The sequence below is a fragment of the Dermacentor albipictus genome, chromosome 7, assembly GCF_038994185.2.
Source record: "Dermacentor albipictus isolate Rhodes 1998 colony chromosome 7, USDA_Dalb.pri_finalv2, whole genome shotgun sequence".
NCBI lineage: Eukaryota > Metazoa > Arthropoda > Arachnida > Ixodida > Ixodidae > Dermacentor > Dermacentor albipictus.
Window position 1 is genome coordinate 44,886,793 of NC_091827.1, and position 14,853 is coordinate 44,901,645.

Consider the following 14,853-nt stretch of genomic DNA (forward strand, 5'->3'; position numbering starts at 1 on the left):
AGAAGGGTATTTGTCTTCTACCAGTTGCAAGTGGTGTCGCAGAGTTGCAGCCAGGAGAAATGGACTGCTGCAGGCAACAAAAGGAACCCTTGTCATGCGCAGTTCTTCAGTATTGGCAGACCCTTCTTCAAACCAGAAGTAACGAAACGCGTCTCGGTCGTATTCCGCCAGGCATACTTGAAGAAACGCTTTTTCGATGTCGGCATAAATTCCAATCTTGAAGCTGCGAAACTTCATCAGTAAGTCGAGGATGTTGGGGCTCGAATTCGGCCCTGCACACAAGACGTCGTTGAGTGAAGGTGACTCCGTAGCATGAGAAGAGGCGTCGTATACCACCCGTACGTCAGTCCTAGTTCTGCCGCGTCGCACTACTGCTCGGTGTGGCATATAATACGTGATATGTTCAGTCATACTGTCCATTGGGACCTTCTCAGCGCAGTCTTTGTTACAGTAGCTCCTAATGGCAGTGTCATATTCCTTCGGAAACTCTGGTTCTTGATGTAGTGTTCTCTGCACGGACTCCAGCCTCTTTAACGTGATATCCCGGTTATTTTTAGGCTGGGAACAATTGCTGCGCCAGGGCAGTTCAACTTTATCGCAACCATTGTGTCTAATAGTTGTTTCCACGACGTTCTTCAGGACGTGTTCGTCATCTTTCGAAAGTCTGTCTTCGTTAGTCAGCCGCAGATGTTCTATTTCCCAGGAAGACCTCAGTTGCTGGGAAACATTGTCTTCCGTTAGGCATATGTTGAAATTCCTTACGGTTTCCTGCTTGTAGAACTTAGGTGGACTTCTGGTATCTCCATGAAGTGTCCATCCTATGACAGTTTCGATGGCGGTCAAGGAGTCGTCCAGTCGATGAATTCTTCCGCTGACAAGCTTCCAGTAATAGTCGGTACCTATAAGGATGCTTATTCCAGGCTCAGGCGAGACCTGAACTGCGTTGACGTCAGCCAAACGTAGGTTCTTGCTTTTCAACCTTGAAAGTACATTTGTATCTGTCAATGCTGACAAGTCATTGCATATTTCTGGAACTTCTATCGCCTCAACTTCGAGTGAGTTTGAGTCGTACTGGCTATGCAGCGTGACTCGTACTCTTCGATAATATTTTCGTGGTGCTGAAACGTTTCCAAATCCCGAGATGATGAGCTGCTCTTCGGCTAACACAGTGGCTTTCAGCTTCCTAGATAATTCTTCCGTAATAAAGCTGCGTTGACTGCCACCATCGATCAACATTCTTACAAAGCATCTGCTTCCAGTGCCCACAGCCCAAACTTGTGCGGTCTGCAGAAGAACTCTGTACTTTAGCGAGTCCGTCGATGAGCTGGAAACAGTTGTCTGCGATTCTGTATTCTTCTGCTTCCATTTTGGGTCACACATCGTGGTGATATGTCGTCCTTTGCATTTCGCACAGCTTAGTCTCTTCCAGCTTCGGCATTCCTTAGCTTTGTGAAATTGTCTAGCGCAGCGGAAACAGCATCCTAATTTCTGTAGTTTCTGCTTTTTCTGGTCTAATGTCAGTTCTGTTGGGCAGACATCCACCGAGTGCTCTTTGTCTCCGCATAATATACAACTCTCTGTAGTCAGTTTCACGGTTAGCATAGATGCAGAACTTTGGAAATGCTCATTAGATTGTCGTTTTGCCGTTGAGGCTTGCTCTCTCTTGTCAGAAGTCATCATTATAGTCTGTTCCCTGCTTCTTACTTCAAGGCTCAAGAAGTCTAGAAGAACAGACATTTCATTTAGCCTGTCACTAGTAACTCCTGTATTTGTCGAAGACAAGATGCGCTGATTATAACGGAGTACCATTTGTTGCGGAAGATTTTGTATTATAGCAGTTTTCAGTAGCACTCCATATTCTTTTTCTTCGACACCAAGGTTATGCAGGGATCTCACGCGAGTCTGCACTTCTTCATGCAATCTTTGAAGCCCTTCGAAATCTTCGCAAGAACGAACTTTACGTAGGTTTAGAAGGCGACGCATGTGGTCGTTAACAATCAGTGACTTCTGACCGAATCTTTCTTTGAGAAGTTCTATAGCTGTGCTATAGCTCTCGTTAGTTGTCGACAGGCCGCTGATGACACCTTCCGCTTTACCCCTCAAGTAGCTCCGAAGATATTTCAATTTGTCAACGTCGGTAATATATCGGTTCTGGTGAATAGTAGACTCAAATTGATCCCAGAATTCCGGCCATTTAATGGGGTCACCATGAAACTTCGGCACATCGAGCTTCGGCAGCTTAACGTGTGTGCGTGCTTGACGAAAGTCATCGTGAGATTCGCGCGTAGTCGTTGTTTGCTGATCGGATAAAATGCGTTCAGCGCGGGACTTCGCGAGGACGATAGATTCTTGATACTGTCCGACGCTGAGAAGCTCGTCCTCAAGGTTATCATCGGTAACCTGCTCTTCTACTTGGTTATCAAGGTCCGTAAGCATAATTTCCTTTATCTTCAATAGGTTAAGATGGTCGGTCAGCTCCCCATATGGCGTTGGTTCCGTCTGCATAAGAGTTGTCATCTCGTTGATGATCCTGGTGACCGCCGCTCGAACGGTAGCACGCTTCCGTCGTATTCTTTCCATGTCGTCACGTCGGGAGTGGTAGGCCTCGTGATGACGTGGATCGTTCTTCGCTTCTGTCGCAGCGTGGTCGCGTTGATCGCGTCGGTAGGTCGTCCTCTTCAGGTAGGTCGCTTCATCGTTAGGGGTCTTCAACTGTAGGTCTGATATCCTGGTCACGGCACCATGTGTTGAAAACCAGGAAGCGGAGCCGAAGTAGAGAAAGTCTTCTTTATTCGACGCTTGCTAAAAACAACTAAAAAAATGCAGGTGCGCGCTCGGCTCCACGCTCGCTTTTCACTTCGTCTTCTTCTCTTCTTTTTCGGAGCATAATATTTAACAATGGGTAATATATATAAACTTGTAGAAAATTGGGCTCATGCGTGCATTAAAACAATAAACTGTAATAACATGAAATTCCCGATCTTGAACCAGCTGAAGAGGAGTTAATGATAACATTAGGTAAGGCCCCAAGACGATATGCTGTAAATAATGTGGCTCTGTAATGTGTGCTCCCTTAAAATATTAATGTCGCCTTTAACTGCTACGCTAAAATGACACCAAGGTGCACTCATTCGTAGTCAAATAGGAAACGAGGTAAAATATATTGGAGAAATGTTAGTTCTCTTCCTATAGCCCGGAGAAAACACCCTGCGCTTTGTTTTGCTGGGATTTCATCATTACATTATTTGCTTCGCACCATGAATATTAGAGTTCGACAATATTATCAATGAGCTCGTTTGTAAGTTTGCTTATGTCATAGGCGAAAGAGAACATGGTGGGGACGTTCGCTATTCTCGAAGTTGCGAGTTAGGCAAGACACTAAAGCAAATTGAAAACAATATCGAGCCGAGAATTCAACCTTTCTTAACGCCGATATATTGTTTGGTGTCAGACATTATTCCCGATATGCATGCCTGTTTCGAACGTAACTTCGTGTATTTATTTCTAAAGGGGTGGGGGGAGGGTGCGGCAATTTCGTAAAGGAGTACGTGAGCTTACTCATCACATGATTATTTGAGTCGAACACTTTAGTGAAATTAATAAAAACCGATTCAACTACAGAAGCGTACGCATTTGGGATGGTTGGTTCATGACTTGAGTTATTTGATTCAACTAATTTCCCATCTTCAATGTCAGTTTTAATGCTGTCATCACGGCGGTAGTTCTTGAGTGTTCATTACGAAAACCACGCTGTCTTGTCATTAGCGAATGGAAATTTTCCAAGTAATGTTAAAGATACGGGATTCAATAAGCTTTTATGCAACTTACTTTCTTTTTAATGAGAGGGTTATAAAGATGGGCCTATAGTTAGGCCTTTCATTCTCAGCAAGTATCTGTAAAGTAGTTATGCGTGTAAAAAATGCAAACAGTTTTTAGTGATTACTCCTTTCTTGTATGTTTCTCTTTTCCAAGAATATGTTCAATTCAATTCTGTTCACTACTCCCAACTTTTTTGAAGAATAGGATGCTATTGCTTCCTTCAAGTGGCCCTGCGGAAACAGCGCTCCTAAATATCAAATTAATTATGTAATCTATATACATATACCAAGTATTTCTGCTACCACTATAAGCATTTATTTTAAAGATCATCTGTAGTTGATAGCACAATTTTACTTCGTGAGATGGTCCTCTCGAAGAGGCAAACACTACTTGCATAATAAATAGGAATGCCTAATCGTCGAATTAAAAAGAAGTCACATAAGATTTTAACTGATTACCTCACGGCACACGTAGCAATTTACAATTTGTAGCCGGCTAGACCGCAAGGCATAACCACTCGAAAATAATTACGTTGGCGACACCATTTCGAGCTGTACACCATCATACTTGCGGTAAAAATGCAATGTCGTTTCAATTACTTTATTTAACAAAACAGCGTTCGATACATTGAAGCACAAAAGTAACTGAACCGCCAATGTATTTCTTCGCGAAGTTCGGGGATTTAGGTAATATCTAAAGACTAATGTCATCCTACGAATTCTTTGCAAGTGAATGACCCTTAAGAACTATCCGGCTACAATTTGTAAATTACGCTATGTGCCGCACGGTAGTTAAATCTGAATCAGTCATTGTTTGGTAATTATTGAATTATGCGTTTTGATTTTTTTTTCGTGCAAATAATGTCCGCCTGTTTGAGTAATCCAGTTCGAGGATTATAATCGTGCTATCTGCCACGTGTGATCTAAAAAAAAAAAAATTGGTTAAAGGTTTTCGCAGAAACGCCTAGTACCGACTTTAACTCAGTGCGTAATATCATCAGGACTCGCGCATTTGTGATCAGGAATTGTATTGTGCACCTTGCTTGGTGAAATAAGGACATTTTTGTCAATGACCAGTCATTGCTAGGCCTAATGCGGACGACTCAGGGAGAGGGCGACAGTGTTGAAAACCTCACTATTGTTCTGCTCCCACGTGACCATTTTCTCGGTAATTGCGTCACTGCACATACGCCTCCCGTAAGAATGCTATTACACCAAAATATTTGTGGCGCTCCGTGGCTTTCCAGCAATAGAGACATTTAGCTTCTACGCTATTCCGCTAAACGGGAGCGGTTTGGGCGGATTACCAGATGATCGGGGCGTAAACGTGAGCGGTGAAGCCGCCTGGTGTTGTAGAGCTCAACCAGGCAAACGCATAGCTAAAGCTGCAGTAGCTCACCATATCCTGCTTCGCCACTCGTGCAAATTTTTGGCAGCGGCGTAATTGTGAACACGATTACGCCACTGTCGAAAATTTACCCCAGCAGCTAAGCAGAATACAGTAATTAGCTGTGTGTTTGTGTGGTTGAGCTTTGCGCCACCAGCTGGCGCCACCAATCTGCCCGCTCACGTTGACGCCCCCGCTAAACCGGAAAACCGCCCGCGCTTGCCCGAATACCAGACACGCTAAAAGACTCTAATATTTCTTTGAGTGTTTCGGGAGCGTTTATTCAAAGCCCATACAAGTCGATGACGTCATGTCGGTACGGCTTTAGCGTATCGACGTACACCACGCCATCCCGTGGTTACGAGTGTAAACTAACCGGCGCCTCCCTCTCTCTCTCTCAGGTGGCTCACCCTTGCGACCTCTTGACAACCAACATGGCGTCTCCACCGGCAACAGCAGCAGCCGACGGAACGCGGGTGCCCCGGGCCAAGTACAGCCGCAGCCAGCTGGACAGACTGGAACAGGTGTTCGGCCGCCAGCAGTACATCGACTGTCAGGAGGTTGAGAAACTCGCCGACGAACTGGGCATCACCACCAAGCAGACCAGGGTAAGCGGCAGTTTGCGTCGAGTCGCGATGTCTATAGGAGAACTGACGTAACAGGATTCACAATAGGCAAACAGTTTCTATCGTTGCCTGAATCGAAGTATATCAGCGACATATTGCGGCACACTGTTCCGAGCAAGAAGCTCTCAATGCGATGACATTATCGGCGGGCCTCAAACGCCTTGAAGGTGTACGCCTGACGGAAAGAGGCCAGTCCCCTCAAGGCAGCGCAGTCTAACATGAAGTGCAAGTGATGACAAGTGATAACATGAAGTACAAGTGGAGTACAAGTACAAGTGCAACGCCGAGCTGCTGCCACCTGAGCTATGCCTCGCAGGTTCCGATATTGAGGGGCCGCCGACGCGAAGACCGCCAGGCTGCCAAGAACGAGCGCTTAGCGCCGCTGACACGTCAGCATGTACGTCACAAGCGGTTGCCGCCCATCCATTGGTCACACGCAGCACAACTGCGAGAACTCCCACCACGTGGGCCTGCGCAGCTGCCACACAGGACCGGTCTTTGGCTCACTGCTGCCTCGGCGAGTCACTCACTGCTGAGACGGTGAGCGGGTTCAGTGCCTGTGAGCAACTTGTTACGTCTCGACACCACCAAGGGTGTCAATTGAACGTGTGCCACGTATCAAACCGCCGCACCTCCTGATCAGAAGTCAGCGCAGCGTGGACAACGACTAAAAGCGCTCAGCCCACCATCGCCTGGAAACCGGAGAAAAGGATGAACGGGAGAGATCGAACCACGACAACGAATGGATAGGCGCAATTAATCAGACGAGTCAAATCACCACCCATCCCTCGGCACTTATCCAGCCGTCAAGACAGCGTGTAAACCGGCTGTTGCAGGGTTCCACGAAAGGTCCTCAGCCCGTCCTTCACCTTGCAGACTGAGCGAAGAACGGGGTGGGAAACGACGAACGAACCAGGTGTCGCCGGATGATTTCTTTCTACAGATTCCAAACCAGTTCCTTTGAAGCGGAGTAACTGCGAGTTATGGATAGCAAGAGCTTGGTTCACGACTGAGTCAACGATGGTAATTTGCTGCTGGACAGTTTTCAGGTTCCCCAGTCGGATCGCCTAGGGAAGACGATGGGATTAAAAGCAGATACTTTTCAAAAGTGAGGACACAGGGTCCTGATGTGAACTGAGACGTTAACTTGCTCCTGCATGGAGTGGGCTTTTGCACTAACTAAGTTAAATAAACCATTTTCCTTCCTTTTCTACAACTTGACGTCGTAGTCGATGGGCTGGGTGGGTTCCACGCGCTGAACGCCACCCTAACCGCAACAATCTCAAGATCAGGAAGAACGGGAAAACCATGCCGATCAAAAATTACAACGTCGTTGTGAAACCTGAGCTAATCCAAGAATACTTAGGAGGAAGCTTTAGCTCGGGCCCAACTCCGACGCGGCCTATTCAAATACATGTAAAACGCAAAAACGTTTTTATGAGATAACCCCTGGACCGATTTTGATGAACTTTGCTGCAGTTGAAAAAAAAACGTTAAATTCTAGTGACTGATGGAAGCGGAATTTCGATTTAAGGCTTGATTTTTCTTTTAACGATTTTCAAATATTTGACCATTTGAAAAAAATAGAAGCACGAAGTTTACAAATTCATAGCTCTGCATCAAGAACTGACATCGCGGTTCTGTAAACGGCGCCCATTAGATCATTCAAAGCGCACAAACTCAATATGTCAGTTTACATATTACGTGAATTTGTTACGTTGGTTACGACGGTTTTGCAAAAGTAGTATTTTCCGATGATTAATTTTTTTATACTCATGTGTAACATATCAATTTTGTCCGCTTTAGATGTACTATTAATGCAATTCACAGAATTGTATTATCACTTTTAGTGGTTGAGCTGCAGATCTCTAAGCTTGATAGTTTCGTTTTCTGAGAATTATCGATTTTTGCCACTTCTTAATAAAAATTCACGAGCTAACTCGAAAATTCGAAACCAACAGTCACTAGATATTAAGTTTGTCTTTTAAATTCAACAAACCTCGTCAAATTTGGTGCAGTGGTTGCCGAGAAAAACGAATTCTCCATTTACATGTATTTAGATAGGAGCACTCGAGCTAAAGCTTCCTCTTAAGCACTTGTTATGAGTTGTGAATGCGACAATATTAATGTCCAAATGAACGCTGTTTGCGCTGCGAACGATGTGCCATAGCGGTGCGTGCTGGCCGAGAAAGCAAGCAGCGGCAGCCTGCGTTGCCAACGCCGCATGCCGCCGACGTCCAGCGCGACGAGAGACAGAGGAAGCAGCAGCGGCCATCAAGGCCGGCAGGTACGCGCAGCAGCTAAGCTCAGCGCAGTGCCGGCTATCGAGAGCGAGGGTGACGTGGCGTCGCGGCGGTGCCCTCTCCCCTCGCGCGACACCTGGCGCTCTGCGGCTGCATAGGTGTTTCCGTTCGCCCGCTCTGCTCCGTCGAGGTGCGCTTACATTGTGACGTGGCGTCGCAGCCAATGGTAATTTAGGGGCCGCTTCGCTGCTACAGACGCCGGCTTTTTCGCTCCGTGGGCCATTTGCTGTTTTCGCATCAAAAACAAACTTCACTGTACGTAGATTGCACACAATCAAAAGCCGTTGACTGAAATGGCCGGTACAATATCGCACTGCCACTGTAACACTCGCTCTCTATTCGTATCTGCTTTCTTCTGTCGCCTTTGTACCCTTCGTACTCTCCTAACAACGCATCCACACCAAATCGCCCATTTTTTCTAATCTTTGCATCCCATTGCCCTCCTAACCCTAACGTGGCGGCGGCTATTGCAGACGTGGTTCCAGAACAAGCGTGCCATGCTCCGGCGGCGAGCAATCAGGATTATCGGTGACAGCTACGTACACAACCTACAGCCACCGCCAGGGTGCCCCAACACGCACCCGTCACCATTGGCTTCCCCACGAGACACAGGGGACAGCCGCCAGTGGGCATCGCCTGCGGTTGTGCCACCTGCGACCACGGTCGTCTGTCCCGGACTCCCGGTGCAGTCACAGACTCTCGCGGGAAACGAGACCCAACCGCAGCAGAGCCTGCCATCGCTTGGTTCTTTTCACACAGGACACGACTTCCTCGCGATTCCGCAGCCACGATGGGACGGCAGAGTGTAAGTACTGTATATTGCTACGAGGATGCTCCCGTATATATACAATCCTTCGCAATTTACAAGCAGCTGCACAGATTCAAGCAGAAGGCAAGACGGCATCTTATAACCCGAGCGAAGCCTTTTATACACTCCTCGACGCTGGAAGGCGCTCGATATTTAAACCCCAGAAAAAAATACAAACGAGCCTCAGAGGGCACTAAACAACTTAATAGCTTTTCTACAGCCAGTTCCGGCTTCGTTTACCAGGAGGTAACATCATGGGGTGGTCACGGGAGAGCAGGACATCGTGACGTTTACCTGTGCAGTAGGCGATCGCGCGAGACGGTTTGCGAGTGCTGTAACGTCGCTCCCACGTGACCCCCCTACGCGTCATGACGTCAGGACACAGTCATCTCCCGGCAAACGAAGCCGGAACTGGCTGTAGAAAAGCTATATAACTATAATATTTAGCGCGCTCTGAGGCCTGCCACTATATTCCCCAATGGTTTCGACGTCCCGCACTTTCATCGAACGCAAAAAAAAAGTGGCGAATCGAATGTATCATGTCAGTACTGCTTTAAACCAAGTTTTCAGAGTATATCAAACGTCTATGCAGACCTCAAGTATATGTTTCGTCACTTCCTTACAAACTTCACCTGTCTACAGGTAATGTGTGCAGTTGCCACACGGTACCAAGTGGCGTAGAGACACTGCTTGTTTCGAGCACTATATAGGGCGGCGGTATACTATATATCGAGCCACCGCGAATTATTGGCGCAACTAGAAGGGCCGCCAATGGCACGAATTCCGCGCTTGGCATGTGAAGTGTGTATAGACGACTCTCCATAGGACCGGCAACACGGGACCTTCGTTTGGCTACCGTCTTCTTCACAGGCTACGGACGATCGAGATCTCTCCCACAGGTGGCGCTGCTCAATGAAGCGCGGTATGAGAGTGCATGCGGGCTGGACCGCAGACTATACGAAAGGGGCTGTGTTTGGAACCTCTAATATTGAACAAAATATCTAAGGTCGCAGGCTTTTTGCAGACATGTTATAGGCTCCATATAACACATCTACGAACCTTCGTATAGTTTCTCTGAATCTGCTTTTATTTCGTGTAAGGGCACGATTCTTTGCACTGTCCATATATCGTCCTTCCCGACACAAGTCGCGTAAGACTGCCGCAATTCGATGCCACGGACTAGAAGAGAAACTTGCGCGACTTGGTGGTGGGGCGAAATGTGAGTCAGCGCCGGTGTTGTGTTCTTCTTTTCCTTCGTCCCTGCCTGTTTCGCGCCGTTAATTTCCGTTGCCACGGTGCAGGTCTCGCGCGGTACCGTCATCCGCGTTTCCCGCGCTGAGCAGCGGCGACGAGCGAGTCCTGTCCGCGTCGGTGCAACTTAGGCCTAACGTGGCGGCACCCTGGAACCGACAGTACGGCAGCTTCGAGTCGCTGTATCCGACCAGGCCGCCACCGCCTCCGCTCAACTCGTCCCTCAGCCACTCTGCGCCGTGCGTGTCATTCGGCGGGGGCCAATCAGACCGCGACTACGTCCAGTACCAACAGTCCGGCGTCGCTGCTCGTGAGTACATGCCACGTGTCCCTACGTAACTCGTGCCATAATTGAAAAAAAGAAATAATGCCGTTGCCACGTAGTTGGAGAGACTGTAACGTTGTTTGCCACCGCTTGGAGCAAGTCGGACTTTTTTGCGTTTCGCCTAATTACATTATTAGTCATTATTAATTGAGGCTTTTCTTTGGCTTCGTTCGTTGTTGCCTCTGGTCGAGATTCTAAAGAAATCGAGGCTCTCAGTTTCGCTTTTTATCGTTCACACACACACATGAGCGCGCGCCCGTGTGTGTGTGGGGGGGGGGGGGGGGGCAGCACTTCCTTTTGATTTAATATCTATAGTCTCTCTTAGCTGCGCCAAATTCTTAAAAACTGCCTGTGGCGAAAGCACAATTCTAACCCTTGATATAAATTATTTGATGAGGCGGCCATTGCTTGTACGAGAAATCAAAAGCCTTAGCTTTATAATTAACAAATTACGGTAACTAACTTTTCTTAACTTAATTACTTTGCGCATATATTTCTATCTACGAATTGTAGCCGGTGAGTTCACAAGGCATATCCACTTGGAACGAATTCTCAGGGCTACACCAATTTGGAGATAATAATTTTCAAAGTTTCCGACGAAATGCATTGGCGTACCAGTTACTTTTGTGCTTCAATGCACGAAACATATCTTTATCGCAACTTTGACGGCGCATGTCTCGAGACGTCAAGCTAAACCTACAGATCTAATCATTTCGTTGGGCGCTGACAAAACGCCGACGGCTCTCTTTCGGCATGCACCATCGAGTTTAGTTAATGCAGGTGCATTAGAGTTTAGTAAAGTCCATTATAGAGGGACCTTAGAGTTTAGACGTCTGCAACGCCACTGGCGGCGGTCGTCGTCACTAAGCCGCCGTTGTGAGACGCCCGGCATAGCTGCCGGGGCACTGTCTCTGCAGCGCAGACGCGTTTGCATCGCGTACTGCGTGCTGCGCCAACGCGTCAACCCCCCGTGTATCGGTACACGGAACACCGTCCGAGGAGTTCGAACCACGAACTTAAAAGCGTCGCTATCGCTTTCTACGCTTCGGACCTTCAGGGCGAAACTGCCAATTTCATCTTTTGTCTTCTTTTGTCTCGTTTGCATTTTAGCTGCGAGCACGTCGTGGCAAGGACAACCGCAGTGGCCGCAAGTGCAGCTTCCTCAGGGACCACCGGCGAGCGACGTCCAACAGCAGGACTGGTGGTCGCCGGCGACCGTTGCGGCAGGCGGGGCCTCGGCTGACGTCCATGGCGATGCCCGCGAGCCGTCATCTTGGCAGACGGGCGGCGCTGGTCCCAGCACGTCCTCCGGAGGGAGCGACGAGTCCGTGCCCAGCATGAGCAGCCTGATGTCTCTCGTGCTGGAGATGGAAGATCCAGACATCGAGATAGAGCGGTCCCGGCACTGGATGAACGCTGCGGACGCCTGACCAAACATCGTGACGTGCGATCGGACTTGCGAGTTGTCTCACAAAAGGCCGTCGTACGCGTGAACCCGGAAGCTTTACGGACAGACAGAGAAGCGCGACTGTACTTTTCCACAATCCAACGATCCCTGTGTAGGATGTCGTAACGTTTTGCAGCCCATATCCGGCATTGAGAAGCATACCTTCGATTCGTTGCCAAAAACTCCACTGTGATTTTAAAAAAGAGATTGATCCCTACATTTTGTCGTTCAGACACATGTAATACAACATTTTCACTGTATTTAATACATTTGGACAAGGAACGGATAAGGGCTCGTTAAAAAAAAAGAACTGTACCATAATAACTCATTTTTGTGCTCAATATAGTTAACATGGTTAGAACACAAAAAAAATGCATGTCTGGCAAGTAGTGTAGACACCGTAATTCGATAAAAGCGATAACAATAGAATGTCTACCGCTGCAGCCACACGCTGAAAAAGAAAGAAACGTCGTTTGCTGTGCACGAAAGAAGTTCAGCAATTGTCAAAGTAACAGTGACGAAATGCCAAAAAGTGACACTTGCTACTGACGAACTGAGGCTGTGCATGATGCCTTCAGGGATTAAACCGGCCGTGTAGAAAATACACGCAAAGATACACTGCGATGCTCTTATCTACCTCATGTCACACATTATTTGTGATGCATTGTCAATAAACGTGCCAGAGCTACACAATTTTGTTCCAAGACGTACGCAGACTCCACAAAAAGAAAGTCATGGTGATATGGCGACCTCTTGCAGTTGTTGTAGCGAATGGCCTTACTTACTGAGTATTTAAATGTCAATCTCCATCTGTACATTCTTGTCACCCTTCATTTTTTCATTTTGAATAAAGACATTTGATCACTCCCTCATTTGTTGCTCAGTTATTCGTGTCACGCTTTTTTTATTAAGAGACAAATCATCGGCTGAAAGGACACGCACAATAATTGACTGCATGCATTACAAGTAAAATGTATTGCCTTTTTCATTCAGTTAACCACGCTGCATTGCAAGCAGAATGATCGATTGCCAGCCAAGTCGCCTTAGTCCAGTTTTCCCTGAAAAGTATCTTACAGGGATTGCGCTCTTTCAAAGACGACTGCGAATGGCGCAGGAGTCAAATGGGAACACGCATTTTACAACTGTTTACATGTTTTACAACGAAGCAGCCTACGGCGAGTCGTGGATTCTGTCGTACCTCGGATTCTATTGTACTTCTTGTGATAAGCTATAGATGACCAGCCGTCGGATCGTCGTGAAAGCCTCCCAGAACCTGCAGAGAACGCGGTATGACGGTGACCCATTTGTTCTCCCCGATGAGATAAATGTAGCAATACGAAATTCCACTGCGGAGCTTGAGCTAAGCTGTCTACGAAGTATACGGCGTTCGGGAATAAAGGAGAATTTTCCAGGCATTCGACAACAGTGCGGCATGCAGCATGCGTCGGCACCTTGGTGGGAAACAAGGATAGATGGGCGGTCGGGGACTATAGTCCAATAGCCTTGCGACGGTTAAAGACAGTGGAGACGACTCAGTGTGTAAGCTGGCGCGGATAGGTGATGGTGAGTGATCGGGGATCGGGAGTGCGCAGCGAGAAAGGGCGTCTGCGTCCTGGTGCTTCTTTCCAGACCTGTAGGTGACATTGAAGTCGTATTCCTGCAAGCGAAGCCCCTGCATGCGGTGACCCGATAAGTTCTTCAGCGGTGAAAGCCAGCACAATGCAGGGTCGTCGTTTAAAGCGGCGGTCATGTAGTCATAACCACTGTTCAAGTTGGTTTTTGTTCCCGACTGGCGTGTGACTAAGGTCAACATAATTTTTTTTTGTCCGAACTCTTACTCTACAAACCCACAAGGAGAGGTCGTAAAACTCTGCGCGAAGAGGAACGGGAATATTCCAAAATACGCATTACATTGGCAGATGGTACTCCCGTACCGCACGTAGAGAAAATTAGAATCCTAGGGTTACACCTGCAGGCAAACGGCCATAACGGAGAGACGGTGCGAATACTTCGTCGTTCGGTAGATGACACGATCCGACTCTTGCTTCGCATCACGAATAGACGCAATGGTATGCGTGAAGAGTGCGCGATCCGTCTCGTGCAGGCGTACGCGATAAGCCGCATAACGTACGTTGCCCCCTACCTGAGCTGGATCGGGTCCGAAAAAAACAGTCGAATTCATGATCCGAAAGGCTTTCAAGAGGGCGGTCGGCGTTCCACTCAACGCGAGCACCGACAAGTTTCTAGAGCTCGGAGTTCACAACTCCCTTAACGAGTTAATCGAGGCGCACGGCATTGCACAATACGAACGATTATCGAGGTCAAAGGCAGGTCGATGCATCCTCGAGTCGCTCAGCATCGCGTACCACACCCAGCATGGAGAAAAGACGGCGGTTCCCGCCTCTGTTCGCGACCGCCTGGTCATCCCGCCGCTTCCCAAGAACATGCACCCTACGCACCACGCCGGGAGACGCAAGAAACGAGCAAGCGACCTACAGTAGAAGTTTGGTAACAGCAACGAGGCGGCATACGTAGACGCGGCTCCATATGGAGGAGGGAGAAGCGCACACGCGATAGCGGTTGTAGACCGCTCGGGTAAGTGCCTCGCGAGCGCCACGGTGACCACGGGACACACGGAGGCGGCCGAAGAAGCCGCGATAGCCCTAGCAATCGTCGCGGTGCCGAACGCTGCGATCGTGATCAGCGACTCGCAGGCGGCAATCCGCGGCTTCGCGCGCGGTCGTGTCTTCCGGGAAGCGGCCCGCATGCTCCAAATTTCTGACGACGGCGACTCGTCATCGCCCTCGCAACGCCAAAATTCTACGGTCTTCCTCCTCTGGACCCCGGCACATACCGATGTTCCGCTCGCGGGCAACGAGGCGGCCCAC

The 14,853-nt window shown here is 48.3% G+C and overlaps 1 protein-coding gene across 1 annotated transcript; it reads left to right on the top strand.

Annotated features, from left to right (window-relative positions):
• Window positions 1-5,492: 5,492 nt before the first annotated feature.
• On the top strand, window positions 5,493-12,780 carry LOC139047942 (homeobox protein Mix.1-like). Its single transcript, XM_070522130.1, has 4 exons — window positions 5,493-5,813; window positions 8,608-8,939; window positions 10,244-10,503; window positions 11,629-12,780. The coding sequence occupies exons 1-4, from the start codon at window positions 5,508-5,510 to the stop codon at window positions 11,946-11,948; spliced, it is 1,218 nt and encodes a 405-aa protein (XP_070378231.1). The 5' UTR covers window positions 5,493-5,507; the 3' UTR covers window positions 11,949-12,780.
• The last annotated feature ends 2,073 nt before the right edge of the window (window positions 12,781-14,853 follow it).